Genomic DNA, 14,998 nt, shown 5'->3' with positions numbered 1-14,998 from the left:
GAAACCTAAGGGATGGCGTCCCCCTCATTCCCCCGCTTACCCTCAGATAATAGTGCCACCTTGCCCGGATCTAACAGCTCGCTTTTTTCCATCTTCCCCTGTATTTTTCCCAGTATTTTCACATCCCTGACCTCACTGGACCCTGTGAGTACGCAGGGCAAGGATCACTGTATGTTTGATGAGTACACTGGGAATCCCAAAATAAAGCAGCTTGCCCGGGGTCATCCAACAAAACGTGTTCTCTTCCTTCCTCTCCTCTCTCCCCCAGCAACATGAGAGAATGGCGTGACCTGCGGGGGGCGCTGCAGACAAGGGAGCAGGAGCCCCGTGCAGTCATTTAGACTGAGTGTCTCCCGTGGGCAGCCTGGCCAAGGTGCCGAGGGGGTGCCAAGTCCTATCCTGAGCTCAGTTCTCCAAACCAGATGCCCTGGCATGGGGCTACCCCTGCTCTGAGGTTTCTGTCTTAGGTTGTATTTCCCCTTGAAGCTGACCCTGAGGCAAAGATTCAAGGACAAGGAGTTTATTGGGGAGGTAACGTAAGGAAGCCCTGGGAGGGGAGAGGGAAAAAGAGGGTGGAAGAGGCAGCCAATTCAGGGTATGCTGGGATATGTGTAGAATACGCCTCAAAGTTTTCCCCTCTGCCCTCCAGTGAGGGAACCAGGGGACTTACCCACCGACTCCCCACCTCTCGTTGGGTGAGAGACGCCCCCAAGGGCAGGAATTCTCTAGCACTTCTGCCCTACCCTGCCCATAAGCTTCTCTGGCCAGATAGAAGCCCTCAGCAGGGACTCTCAGATGGCAGTGCATTGACTACGGCTGCTACAGGAGACTCTTACTACCCGGCACAAAGCCACACTCTGAGGGCCCAGCACCCCCTCCCCAGCCCACCCCCCGAGAGAGGTACTCACCGGTGCCTGGTGCACTTGAACCAGCTGAGGATATCTGTGCACCGCGTGTAGTAGATCTGGTCGAAGGGGTGTGCGTATGACTCCTGGACGGTCACCGCATAGCTGAAAGTCAGGCGGGAGGACGAAGAAGCTATGGTCAGCACTTGAGAGGCTCAGCTGGTATGGGGTCTCCTTCCCCAGGGGAGCCGGGCCCACAGCCACGTGTCCAGCCGCTCAAACCTCCCCTCACCCCGCTATCCTCCTCCTGCCCTGCATGCCCTCAGCAATCAAACCTCCCCGACCCCAGGCTGGATCCAAGGCACATCCCTTATTGCCCTTTGGCCCGGTTCATTTTCTGAAATTCCAGTTCATTTATCAGAGAATGAACGAAGCAGAGTTTAGGTTTATTCTACGTGGCTCTGGAAGGCAGAGCCAACAAGTTTCAACATACTTTGTGTGGATCTCTATGGTTTTCAGCGCGTCTACAGGGAAGCCGACCCTTAGAGCAAAGTGGTCCCATTTCACAGCTGAAAAAGACTAAGGCTCAGGGAGAGGCCGGTTGCCCGGGCCACACAGCTGGTACCGATAACTGCGAATACTCATTAAAGGCCCTGTGTTAAGTGTTTGAGCTCATTTTAATCCTCACAATCTTCTAAGACAGGTGGCACTGCTAGTAGCCTTATTTTACAAACAGGGAAAATGAACATCACAGAGACCAAGTGACCTCCCCAAGGTCACTTACCTTCCGCTCTCTCTTGTCTCCGGGATAGCTGGGGGAGCATCAAGGACATGCCCCAGATCCCCTAATCCAAGGAGCACCTCGTTATCCTGCCTGCTGGCTGTAAACCCGAACAGTGGGTAGAAGTCACAGAGGGGGGCGGATCTCAGCCTGACCCATATGTCTTTCTACCTGCCCGCCCCTGCCGGGAGTTGTATGAAAAGGCGGTCGAGCCGGGATGCTGAAGGGAAGATTCATGCTTGCTGTGCAGGCTGGGAGAGGGCCCCAGCTGAGACTTCAGGAATTCATTTTTATGTAGGTTGGTATTCCTCACTGCTTCCCCCCAGACGGCTCACTGACCTGGGCCAGATGGCTAGATCCAGGCTATAAAAGCCCGTCTGCTTTGCCTGAGGAAGCTCTTGGTTTGCTTGCAAGGGGGCTGAGCAGGCCAGCTCCCCGAGTGGGTCCACAGCAGGCTCTCTGATGCCCGAAAGGTCAAAGATCTAAAATTCAGAAAGCGGGGCCAGGAGCAGTCAGCAAGGCCCAGGGACTCGGGGGGCTGGGAAATTCTCTGGCTCTTTGAAGCACTGAGGATATGAGGGTCCCTGCTGAGCCTCTATCAGCCAGCAAGCAGCAATCGGAGACAGAGGCACACATCTGCGCAGACATGGGCCAAACGCTTTTTCATCTCCAGGCTCGGGGACACGGAGGCAGCTCGGCACCTACCCCTGACCTCCCACGGGCCCCTTCCAACTCTGAAATTCCACGATCCTATGCTCCCACAGGGCTACTGACTACCTCACTTAGGGCAGAAGAGTGACTGGATAAGCGTGCGTGGGCTCCGGGTCACCTTCGAACCCTGTCACTCGTTAGCCGCACGACCTCAGACATGTTATGTAACTCACGGAAGGCTCCGTTTCCTCACCTGTAAATCCATGGCAAATACTGCCAAGGGCTTCGCGCAGTTACTGTGAGGACTAAGAAAGGCAACAAGAGTGTCCATCTCTCAGGGTGGTGGGAAGGTAAAGTAAGATAACAAGTAAAATTGTCAGCGCAAGATAACACACGTAAAATTTTTAATGGGTGCACCGTAAGCGTCCAATAGACGCTGGCCACCATTGCTATACGACTGCAATGGTTCACCTCCTGTGCTACACATTGAGGTATTTCCTCCCTGGCTGTGGCGGGGAGAGGAGGAGCCAGACCACACGAAGAATGGGCTCCCCGCCTTTGCTACGCACTCGGGGACTCAGGCACCCCTTCCCGTCCCGACACAGACATTGGGTGCTCAGAGAAGAGGCATCAGCCCGACAGACGGGTGAGGAGAGTATCATGGGGGGAACGGTCCCAGCTCTGCAGGGGGTCCCCTGGGCCGAGTGAGTCTGGCAGTGAGACCTTGAATCAATTCCAAGTCTCCGGGGCGAAGAGTGCGCCCCTGGTTTCATGGCTGGGCGGTTTAACACGCTCGCTTGCCAATATGCTAATGAGGGACCAGATTAATCTTGTAGAACTGGGCTTTACCAGCCAGGGGAGGTCTTTCCGCTGGGTTTAATGGTGGAGGGGCATAATTAACAAGGAGCCTGCCAGAAGCACTAATCCAGCTGAGAAAGTCTCCCTAAGCGGTCTCTGGGGACCAGGGCATGTTTCCGGAATGATGCAGACTAAATCTGTCCATATGTAGTAGGCAGTGGAGCTCAGGTGGGCAAGCCAAGAAGAAGAAGGCACCCGGTGTCATGGGTCACTGTCTGCGAGGCCTCCTCCCCCTTAAGGGTTGGAGAAGCACCAGGGGCCCCCAGACCTCACTTTAGCCATAGGGTCTGTCCTTGTCCTCCCATCAAATGATCACCTCTGCTGACAGCCCAATCAGCCTGAAATGCCAGCTCAGTGCAAGCTCAGTTCAGAGTGTTTTCCTATTCCCAGTTTATTAATGTCGCGGGGAGGGCGGGGGGTGAGGGCGGTTAGGAAATTAGAGAATTTGGTTTCAATTTGAACAGATCCACAGTTGGGACTCAGAAGAGGGAAGTGAGGATGGGCCCTGCCATCAGGGAAGGCTCCCTGGAGGAGACGGCCCAGTTAGAGGAGCTGGGGAAGGCAGAGAAGGGCAGACGGGAGGAGGTATCCTGGAGGTGGGGACATAGCACAGCCATCCTCAGGAAGCAACTATATCTCAGCCTCGGATCAGGTGGATAGTAGGGGGCTGTCGAGGCTGGGATCCGTCAACCAGGGAGGCTAGTGTGCAACTTCACCTGACAGCTCTCTCACCCTCTGGGAAAGAAAGGTTTAAATTCACCAAGACCAGAAGGGCAAGAAGCCCGAGTCACCTCAGAGCCATGTGGAAAGCTTATGAAAAATGCATATCCCTAGGCTCTACCCCAGACCTGTAGAATCAGAGTCTCCGGGGCCAGGACCCAGAACACTCCGTTTTCCACGCCCACCTCCGGTGAGCCCGATGTGCTTTAAAGTCTGTGAGAACCGGTTCCTGCAAAGCCAGAGGCGTCACCAAGAAAAGACAACAATCGACTTTTGCGGTCGCGAAAGCCCTTTCGTGACACCGGTACCCCGATCCTCCAACGTGCCTGTGAGGCCAGGGTAATTATTCTCCCCACTTGACAGTGGGGAAGCAGCCTCAGGCTGGTTCAGACACTGCCCCAAAGTCCTACAGCTGCCAGGTGACAGACTGGAGTGAACCAAGGTCCTCTCGTTACAGACCTTGTGTTCTTCCCACTGTACCTAACAGGTGTCGGTTTGCTCCAGCGGACTCTGTGGGGACCCCCACGGAGCGCCCAGTCACTGCCGCACATGCTCATACTGGCGTAGGGGCACTCCCTCTGCGCCCCCAGACCCTCATCCCTCCAGGGCTTGGGGTGGCCTGGGCGGGGGGTGCCTTTCCCTGTCGTGGGGCCGGGACATTCACCCTCACAAGCACGGAGCACGGCCAGCCCCACTCGCCTGTCCTCTACCATCTGCCTCCCCCACCGGGCCCTCATCTTAATTTTATTCATTTGATTTATTAACATCTAAGTGGCAGAGTCGTCCTGGTCAGCGCGGCCAATCAATTCCAGGGTTTAATTCGGTTTTTCCTGATTGGGTCTCCGGTCACTATCTTTCTGCTCACCAAAATCAATACTTTAACCTTGTACTTCAAAGTCAGGCTGTCTGCAGGGCCCTGGCCCATTCCCCACGGACCCAGTGCTGCAGCCAGGATGCAGCCGGCTCTTCTGCAGAGGCCCCAGGCCGCTCTTCCCCTGGTCCCCTCCTGCCCACACCAGGCGGGAAGCAGCAGCAACGGCATCTCAGCATCGGAGAATAGCACATCCGGATTGCGGTCACTCACCGCACCCCACCTGCCTGTGGACGGGCACTGAGCCCCGCTGGGCCTCTGGAAAATGGTCAGGGAGGGCCAGTGCGGGGAGGGACCGGAGTTCATTGTCATCTATCACACTGCATCACTAAGTCAACCCCCTCCCACAGCCCCGAGTCCCAGACAGAATCCATACTGCTTTGTCCTGTCTTCCAGCCTCTGTGCTGTGTCCCCAGCTGGACCACAGGCCCACGGTGGGCAGCTTCTGTACCTCCCGACTCCGCTTTTGTCCCAACAGTGCCAAGCCCAGGGTGAGGCCCTCGGGGAGTGCCTGGACATCTGAGATCCACATCTTACCTCTCCCAGTGGCTGCACACGTTGGGGTCCTCGGGGTTCAGGGAGAGGGCAGTTTGCAGGAGAGAGAAGACAGTGAGCCCTGTCACCGAGAGTGCCATCCCGGGCCCTGTGGGGGGTTGGGGGAGGGGACAAAGGAAGCAGCGTCATTAATCAGACCGTTTTCCCGGGCATCTGTTTGGCACGGAGACTTCTCACACGAAACAACAAAATAGACTTGCTAAGCAGACTAAGTTTCCCCCCGACGTCATGTAATGAGCATTTGATATTTCACACTCGCGGGCTTTGACTACACAGCAACACTCCACCAGCTCTGAGTAACCAGGGAGTGGGAAGCCTGAGTCAGGGAAAAGTTGAAATTCCAGGCCAGAGCTTCTGAAAGTTTTTTTGGCTCGTGGAACTCCTTTGAGAATCTCCGGAAAGTTCAAGAACTTCTCCCCAGAAAAATGCCCACATGCACAACATTTGGCTGCGATACCGGGGTGTCCTCAGGCCCCTGAGCCCATCCTTGGATGAAGAACCCCTGATCTTTAAACGCAATGTCCTCCCTCTGCCCGTTCTCCCTCATCTCTGGTATGCTTGGAGCATCCAATTCTCTCCCTACTCCTTCCTGCAAAGAGGAAAGAGAAGAAAGGTGTCTGCTGTGGCCAGAGCTGGGAAGCTGAGCTGGGAAAATCCTTCCAGACCACCCAGAAGGCTGGACCTTGCTTCTCTTGCTGCTATGGGGTATCAGTCTCTGACTCCCACACTGATGCACACATCACTCCCACCAAGGGACGAAGGCCTGGTGAGGGGCTTTGAGGAAGCAGCTCATAGAGTTTGATCCAGGCCCCTGAAGTGACAGCCTGTGGCAGGTGTCAAGTGTACCTACACAGATGTCAACCCCCCAGGCTCCTTCCTGCCCTGGCTCCAGGACCCCACGACCCTACAGCCTTAGAGAACTGTCCAGGGCTCCCACCTCTGGGGGCGGAGGTGGGGGGGTTGGGGGCAAAGGGGGAGGGAAACTCACCCCAGGGAGCTGGAATTCATATGTGCTCAAACATCAGCTCTAAAATGAATGAACACTGTGGCTCAGAAAGATAGCACTATTTTTCATGTGTACACAGATGCTATCGTGATTTGCTTAAAAGCTTTACTGAATTCAGAGTAGCTTCTCTTCTCCGTCTGACACACTAAAAAAACGCAGTTGCTAATAACTGGGGGCGGGGATGGTATAGAAAATATTTTGACGTTGGAAAGGGGTCCCCAGGCTTGAAATGGTTGAGGATCCAGTCCATTGGCCCTGAGCTCACTGATGAGGAAGTACTCACCCTACTCAGGGACAGACAAGAGTGACAGGGATGTCACACACACACCCATCTGTACCCGGAGGGAAGCTAAAGAGAGCTCCTGTCTTTCTTCGTGAAAGGTTAAATGCTCTCCTCCCCATCCCCAGTAATTTCCTCACTAAACTCCTTCTTAGCAGCTCCTTCAAAGATAAACAAATTGTCACAAGTTCTGTACAACTGTGGGGGTCCAAATTAATGATTAATGAGGCTTTTCTGTTTGAGATCTGAAAACAATCTGGCTACACGTATTTTGGAAATCAGTTAGGAAAGAGAAAAGCAATTCTGGTGTTCCCGCTCAATTTGCAAAGTCCAGGAGTACGCAGGCCACAGCCACTCTTCTCCCCTCCCCACTCACACTCCCCCCCTACGTCCTCGGGGCCCCAAGGGGCCTCTCCACAGAGAGCTGGGCACAGCCTGGAGCCCACGCAGCACTGAGGCCGCAGGGCATTTCAGCCCGTTCCCCTCTGAGAAGAGGAACCACAGCCGATCCCGGAAAGAGTCTGCCCGGACGTGGCATCATGTTTTAGGGAGACTCGTGTAGGAGAAGAATCCTCTTCCAGGGCAAGGGGGGCTGATCAGCCATCAGATAAATTAAATCAAGGAACAATGGAAGCGACACGGTGCTCCCAAAGGAACAGAGTCAGGATGCCAGCGGCCGAGAATGCCTCGTTCTGGTTCTCTCCACAGCCCTGTCTCATTAATTTGGTCACTCCTGTAATCTACAGCGATCTCCTGAGTGGACCTCCCGACCGCATCTTCAAACTTAGGAAGCTTAGAACATCAAAGGATAAAGCCACCTGGATTAGAAGAGAGTGTTCCTCTGGCCCCTTTGGATCCATGGTGACAGGAGAGGAGTGGGGGATGGAGGGAGCTGGATCGTTGCTAGAATTTGGGACATCTTTCCAAATGTTCCTGAAAACCTCCTCCCTGAGTCCGATCTGGGCAGGGCAGTTTAGCTGCCTCCCACCGGATATTGGGGCATAGAGGAGGGGGTGGGGGGGGACAGGTGTTTGGATAAGCACCCAGGAAGAGGAGGCAAGGACCCAGGCAGTTCGGCGGCCTCTCTCCTCTGTCCATGTTGTGGCGTGAAGGCCAGCAGAGCAGGGGGGATTCGCACCCAACCCTTGAACAGCCCTGCCACCAGCATCCACGTGGTCCCCCATCTGAGGCCAAGTCTGCCTCTGTGGAAGTGTGGGAAGGGAGCTGAGAAGGACGGCCAAGGACGGCCAGCCTGAGCGTGGAAGGCTCCCCTCAGATTCCCTCACCCTCACGCTTTCTCCCAGAACCCGGCCCAATCTACAAGATGCAACCTTATCACCCACACTTCCCGCCCTGGGCCACACTGGTCTCTCCCGCTCTTTTCTTCATTCACACTGGCCCCCTTGTCCTCAATGCCCCGACATTGTCAACTTTACACGTGCAAGTACCGTCAACTCGAGGTCCAGCTCAGGCCCCAGCCCCTCCTCCCCTTCAGGTCCTGGGCACCTACTGGGTGCCAGGCACGCTACACTCACAGAGCTTAGAGTCTGGGCCACGCGGCCCAGCGCTTACCAAGTCCCATCTCACATGGACAGCTTTTCCAGCCTGTGTTCTTCACGTGTCGCATAACGCCTCAAAGGCGGGGTCGAGTCCTAGGTCAGACCAGTCAGTTCCTCTTGGTAACTGGTTTTAGAAGAACTATTTCTAGGGGCACCTGGGTGGCTCAGTTGATTGGGCGGCCGACCTCGGCTCAGGTCATGATCTAGCGGTTTGTGGGTTTGAGCCCCGCATCGGGCTCTGTACTGACAGCTCAGAGCCTGGAGCCTGCTTCGGATTTTTTTATCTCCCTCTCTCTCTGCCCCTCCCCTACTCCTGCTCTGTCCCTCTCTCTCTCTCTCTCTGAGAAGTATTTAAAAAAAAAAAAAAGACGAAGAAGAAGCTTTCTACTCATCTCAGACACTTCACTTGAGGCAGAGTGAAGAGAAGCCAGAAGGGAACCACCCCCACATGCGGGCAAACCCCTCGCCATGCACGTTAACGGGGCTTCCTGGGGCTCTCTCTCTCAAGAGGCTGGATCCCAAAGACATGTGCTCACAAGATGACTGAGGGAAAATCAATGCTGCCGCAGTGGTTATTAGGCCGACTCCATTCGGAGTGACAGAGGTTAACGTATCGGGCACCATCTGATTTAGGGCATTAATAATTAAATAAGAAAATGCCCCTGGTTTCACTTGGGAGCAAGGGAACATGTAAATAGATCAGCTGGTTCCCTTCCCTCTTGTCCATGCTCCCTGCATATTAAGGAGCAGAGGAAGAGAGTTGAGGTCCCAGCGATGGAGAAATTTCCTCCCTGACCGTGGGGTCTGGCTGCTTCGCACCCAGTGAGCCAGGTAGGAGGCTGCAGGGGAGAGAAGGTGGCTGGGAGATGAGTCTGCACACCTGCCCCCCGCCTGAACTGGTCAACCGTGCCCTCCTGGAACACCACCGGCTGGACCTGGGCTACACCGTGGACACAAAGAAATAAAACGCGTCAGCTGCCATCTCTTTGAGGAGCTAAAGCGGCAAGCGGCGAAGTCCCCCTGGGGGGCCCGTGGGGGACTCTGTGGAGCGGCCGGACTTAAGATGGACAGAACACGGAGAGAGGGCGGGGAAGAGAGAGGGCATTTCGGCGGCAGGCACAGCATTAGCAAGTGCACGGGGAGGCAGGAATGTTCCGTGGCGCTGGAGGCAGCAGAGAGATGACGTTGCGGGGCCGTGGGGGCAGCTTTGGGAGGTGTTTCCCAAACCAGGGTTCTGTGGAACACTAGTCCCACGAGCCACTGATAGAAATCTCCCAGAGCTTTCCACGAGTGAGTTAGTTCAGGAAATGCTGCACGCTTATGCCCGCATCTTAACTCTCCCAGTGTATCTCAGGCCCTGAGAAGACCCCAAGTAAAGAGACCTGCTTTTACTTTGTTTGATCCAGTGTTTTCCCTACAACCCCTTCTAGTCAATGCGCTAGGAGCAGAGGTCCTCAGAGGTCCATTTGGAAAACTCTGCTCCCCTCCATCAAGGGCAAGTGTGAAGGAAGCCCTGCTCCTATCAGCCTGCATCCTTAGAGTTGGTATTCATTTGTTTATTCTAACACTTGAGGGCCCCCTGTGCCTGGCACGTGGTGTTAAGGGGACCTGCCACTGGGTAACCTAAGAGACACTGACATCGTAGCAAAGGACCCCTCCTCCCAGCCAGGCTTATGTTCCAGTCTGGGTCAGCCCTGCAGGCTGGGCAGACCTTAGAGACGGCGGCGTCCTCGGGAGACCTGCGCCTCCTGCCCAGGGTCCTGGCATCGTGGGCGCCCCTAGAGTCCAGCCTGAATCTCTGGCCAGACACCAGCTGCTCACATCAGCCAAGATGCATAAAACTAGGGCAGAGGCCAGACAGACAAACAGATGGCCTCTGCCCCGGGATCAGTTGCTATGACCTCACAGTCCATCTGTGCAAAAATCCTCCCCCACCTGCTTCGCTTCCACCACCTGCCTAGTCCTCCTGACTGTGCCGAAATCTTGGACACGGAAGCCTGGTCCACGTACCTGGAACCTGCTCTCTGTCCATCCCAGTCTCTTCCAGGGAGCACTTCGTCCCCAATAAATTTGCAGTGGTGGCGGGGGGTGGCGGTGGCTAGGCGCTAGTCTGTGGGTCCTGGGAGGTTTCCACTTGTACAACACTGGGCATCGATCGGTAGTGGCTGCTTGGAATGCAACACTGAGAAACGGGGGTGGAGTGGGAAAGCGTGCCATGATCGATTAGTAATGCCTGTCATAGGCACCGAGTGGGAGAGGGACACACAGGTGCCTCGCACTTGCCCCCGTCCTACACTGCTGATCAGTTATTAGTAGCTTTGGAAATTGCTCTTTTTCTATTTAAGCCATCCAGATGTGGCCGCAACTCTTCCCTCTGGGCCTTAGAACCTGCGCGTCGTTTTCCCTCCCTTGATAGCACACTTTTAGGACACCCATCATGAGGACAGAGGCTGGGGTCTGGCGCGTGCATGTCGTCCTCAGCACCCAGAGCACCTGCCTGCACGTGGAGAGGGCTCAATACCCCTCATCAACCCATTATTGACTCTTCAGCTAAGCGCATCACCCAGCCTTTTGGCCAGCCCAAGCCTCAGGGCACATTGCTTGTGTCTGGCCTGACAGAAGCCACCAAAGATCTGTCCCAATGGCAGGTCATATACTGCACGGGGCATTCCACACTGCGTTAACACTGCACCGCGGAGACATCAATCTGTTGGCAGTGGATACAGGGAGCACGGTGACATCCTGAGAGTGATTCAAAGCCTCCCGCCTGGGCCACCCCACCAGCGCGGGGGTACATCTGCTCCAGGGACCAGCACAAGGCGGGCATTGAAGCCTCCTCAATAGCTCAAGCTGCAACTTGGGACTGACGTATTCCGAGCGCCTCATGAAAAGGCGCTTTCAGACTCGGGAAGCAGCAGAAGCAGCCCCTGAACTGGAACTGATAAAGCAAACGCCTCACATCCCTCCCAGCATGTGGGTATAGAAAGAGAGATTTCTATCTTCTATTTATAGAACACACACACACACACATAAATACACACGCTTCTCTCTCTCTCTTTTTTTTTTTTTTTTCCTGAATAAAACAAAACAAAAAGCCAAGTTTGCACCCAGAGGGGCAAATACCAAGGTTATCATCCTGTCTGGCAGGCCTTCCCCCTCATCTGCCCACGAGCTGGTTCCCAGTCCCCAGGCCCCTCTCTATTTACTGGCCTTGCTGGGGTCTGATTAATGTGAGATGAAAAGCAGAGCTGAGGTCCGCCCGTAATTAAGAGGCTTCACCCTTTGCCTTGATGAGGCCTCCTGACCTCCAGCAATCCCACCGGGGGCCCGGGTTTACGCCCAGAAGGCTTTCTAATCTCTCTGCACTTAAAAAGAAAAAAAGTTTTCAAAATAAATCCACAGCTCTTAATCTCCAAAAGAGTGATTCCCTGACAGTGAGGAGTGCAGCAGAAATTCCCAGTGCCAACACGGAGACCCTGCCAGGTGCCTGCCCACTGGGATAAATCAGAGAGGATTGCAAAGACATGGTAAACGTCCTCCTTGGAGTATGGGCTCAACCGCCCCGATAAATTCTACTTTCTCCTTGCCCGGGAAGCCTCGGGCTGCAAATCCTGAAAATGGCACCACGGAGGCCTACCATTCATCAGTGTCAAAAAGACGGTCCTGTCCCCTGCGCCCTTAAGCCCTATAGACCAAGCGGCCGTGGCATCAGCCAGGCTCGGAGAGAAATCACAGCATATCCCCAGGGAGGGGGAAGTGGGGGGGGGGGGGTGCGGAAACTGCTGAGCTGATAAAGCACCCCCCTTCCTCCCCCACTGGGTGCAGCCTCTGTGTTCTGGGCCCTCAATCCTTCCATTCCCAAACAGGCAGCAGAGGCTCCCCCAGCCTCCAGCCCCTCCAGAGATGAAGGGAGGAAACTTATCTGTGTTCTTAGGCCATTCCATTTCTCACAAAGCCATTATCTCCATCTTTCCATTTCTCCGAAAATCAGGGAGCACTCAGCTGGCTTGGCCAGCCCGGAGGCCGCCTGCCCCTCCCAGCCCACCCTCCCCAGGCCTGCTCTGCTTCTCTCCCCCAACCCCTCCCAGGGCCACGGGGTTCTTGGAACCGTGCGAGTCCCACGTGCCCTGGCTTGAAATCATGGCTCTGTCCACACAACCCCCAAAGATAAGTCAGTCCCTCAGGGCCATACAGCCCCAAGGAGACTATCCCATTCCTTGCCCACTCTGAAAACACATTTCTCGGACTACAGGATGCAAGCACAGGTGCCTGGATAGGAAGGCGCACTAAGGGACAGGGCCCTGGAGAATCACCGCCATTGGAAAATCAAGGGTCCCACGTAGGCTGAGGTGAGGATGACCGACTAAACAACAAGCCACACGGTATTAGAACAGGCACCGAGACCTGGGAGCTTCAACTGTCCAACGCCTCGTCCCCCAGGAGGGGGAACTGTCACCGGGTGGCTGGTTCAAGGTCACATGACACACAGGGGGCAGAGCTCACGTGAAAGGGATAGCAAAGCCAGACTGACGTTGTTCGAATCCTGACTCCACGTCAGTGGCTGTACAACCTGGATAAAATCATTCACCTGCCTTAGGGCTGAGTGTCTTACAGGGACCACATCAGGCACCGCCAACTTCACGGCGCTGTTAGGATACGAATGAGTCAGCAGGTAAAGCATTTGGCCCCGTATCTGGCACATGGAAGGTACCCAATAAAATACTCGTTTCCTCTCAACCCATATTCCCCCACCTCAAAGATCCGTCCAGCTCTAGAATTCTGACTTCTAGAATTTCTAAGGAGCTGGAGAGGAAAAAAAAAAAAAAAAAAAGACACTGATGGAAAAACCCTCGGTGGAAAATCTAGGCTTGGCTGTATGGATTTGGTGACTACTGGGTCCGTCTTTGCTGTTCAATTGTCAAGACGGATCTCATCTTTCAACTACCGAGCACACGTCTATTGAACACTTGCCAGTCACTGTGGACACAAAGGTACTCAGGCAGGCCCCTGTCCCAAGACCACCAAATACTTGCTGGAGGGTGTGTGGGAACGGCTGTGACAGGGCCGTGGACCCAGGATGTGGCTTAATTCAAAGCACTGAAACCTTTCCCTGGCAGGAAGCCTCAGGCAAGTGTGATGGGATATCAGAGACCTTTGCGGGGATCAATGCGTAACAACCCCGCAGGTGCCTCCCACGTTGAATCTGGCCCATCTCTGTTCCCACTGCCTCTGAAGCCACTCTTGATCAGCACTGCCCGCTCTGGAGAGAGAACAGCCCAACCCCCCCCCCCCACCCCAGGATGCAAGGCAACCCCTTCTCCTTGGGTCTTCCCTCCTGAAAGCCAGCTCTGCTCAGGAGCAACTCAGCTTTCCACAGGCCCCGTTCCCCACACCCCCCCCCCCAACCCTGCCTGCTAAGGTCACTGACTTGCTGTGTGACCCAAGAAAGCTTGCTTTCCCTCCCTGAGCTTCATTCTCTGCTTGTCCCAAAGGCTGAGGTCAGATTGCATCATCTCCTGGACCCTTTGAGCTCTACAAGTTCACCTATAGTGTGTCTCCCTTTCCTGCCCTTCCTCTCCTCACATTTTTCTCTCTCTTACCCAACTCCCAACCCGGGGTTTGCCCCCATCTCCCCACAGCAAGGGGAGAGGCAGAGGAGGTAGGAGAACTGGAGTCTGATCCTGGATCTCGGAGAACCCATTTCACTGCTCCGAGCCTCCTTTTCCTCTTTGACTACGTGGGCAGGATGAGAGAACAACAGACTCTCAGGAGGATTAAACTGCAGTCCAGTACTGGGAACGCAGGGCTCGGTAGCATTGTGATGGTTGTGCGCCTTAGTCCCTGCCTCCTCCCTGCTCAATCCTCAGCACCCTTCTAATTAAAGACTACCCTCTTGTCTTGTGCTCTCTTCCCACCCAGCACCCATATCAGGCACATTCCGCCCCCTCACATAATGGGGGCCACCTCTCCCCAGGCAGGAGCTAAACAGGAGGGCCTGGCTGTCAGCCCGCAGACACAGGCATCAGCCTAGGATACTCCAGGTTTCCTTCTGGAACCTTCCACATGAACCTAGGCCAGAAGATTCTGAAGCCAGATACCTACTGTCCCAAAGCCCAACGATGCTCATGCTTGCGCACTCGTAGTGGAAACATGCATCAGTGGGTTCTGGAAAGCAACCGGGCAATGTCTAACATGTTTTCATGTATATCTATAACGCAGCACAAATTAAATTGCAGAAGTATTTGCAATTTTTTTTTGTTTTTTAGAAATTGACCAGGACCGGGGTGCCTGGGTGGCTCAGTTGGTTAAGCGGCCGACTTCAGCTCAGGTCATGATCTCGCGGTCCATGAGGGCTGTGAGTTCGAGCCCCGCATCGGGCTCTGTGCTGACAGCTCAGAGCCTGGAGCCTGTTTCAGATTCTGTGTCTCCCTCTCTCTGACCCTCCCCTGTTCATGCTCTGTCTCTCTGTGTCTCAAAAATAAATAAATGTTAAAAAAAAAAAAAAATTTAAAAAAAAAAAAGAAAGAAAGAAATTGACCAGGACCAAGGATAGGTTCAAGAATGTTTCCTGCAATATCTCTTAATAAAGAGATGTTTGTTGTAGCATCAAAACCACCTAAATGTCTAAATCAGTAGGGCCCTTGCTAAATAAATTCCACCATGTCTACATAACAAAATATTATGCCAACATTAAAAATATTGATGGGTGGAAAAAATATGGAAGCCTATATCCACTAGAGCATTAATAGTGATCATCTTTCATAGGAGCTAGAAACGGTATCATAGGACTTGTGCTTCTAAGTCAACATTTTTATTGTTATATTAGTGTTTCCTACAATAAACATCAGTATCACTATAATCAGAAAGGCAAA

General features: G+C 54.2%; 1 protein-coding gene across 13 annotated transcripts in view; it reads right to left on the bottom strand.

Annotated features, from left to right (window-relative positions):
* The window catches only part of MEGF11 (multiple EGF like domains 11), a 353,192-nt gene that overhangs the window by 224,946 nt on the left and 113,248 nt on the right, over window positions 1-14,998 (bottom strand). For all 13 annotated transcript variants that reach the window (XR_002077980.2, XM_053888936.1, XM_019441733.2 and 10 more), the window contains exons 2-3: window positions 5,264-5,369; window positions 909-1,010 (exon numbers count right to left, since the gene is read on the bottom strand). Coding sequence is in view for 12 of the 13 variants with exons in the window: in XM_019441733.2 (XP_019297278.2) it covers window positions 909-1,010; window positions 5,264-5,369 (208 nt within the window). In the remaining variant the exon portion in view is untranslated. The remainder of the gene's footprint in view (window positions 1-908; window positions 1,011-5,263; window positions 5,370-14,998) is intronic.

Source organism: Panthera pardus, unplaced genomic scaffold (genome assembly GCF_024362965.1).
Source record: "Panthera pardus isolate Hobbes unplaced genomic scaffold, ASM2436296v1 HiC_scaffold_24, whole genome shotgun sequence".
Taxonomy (NCBI): Eukaryota; Metazoa; Chordata; class Mammalia; order Carnivora; family Felidae; genus Panthera; species Panthera pardus.
The sequence above is the reverse complement of the archived record's forward strand: the minus strand, read 5'-3'. Positions and strand labels throughout refer to the sequence as shown.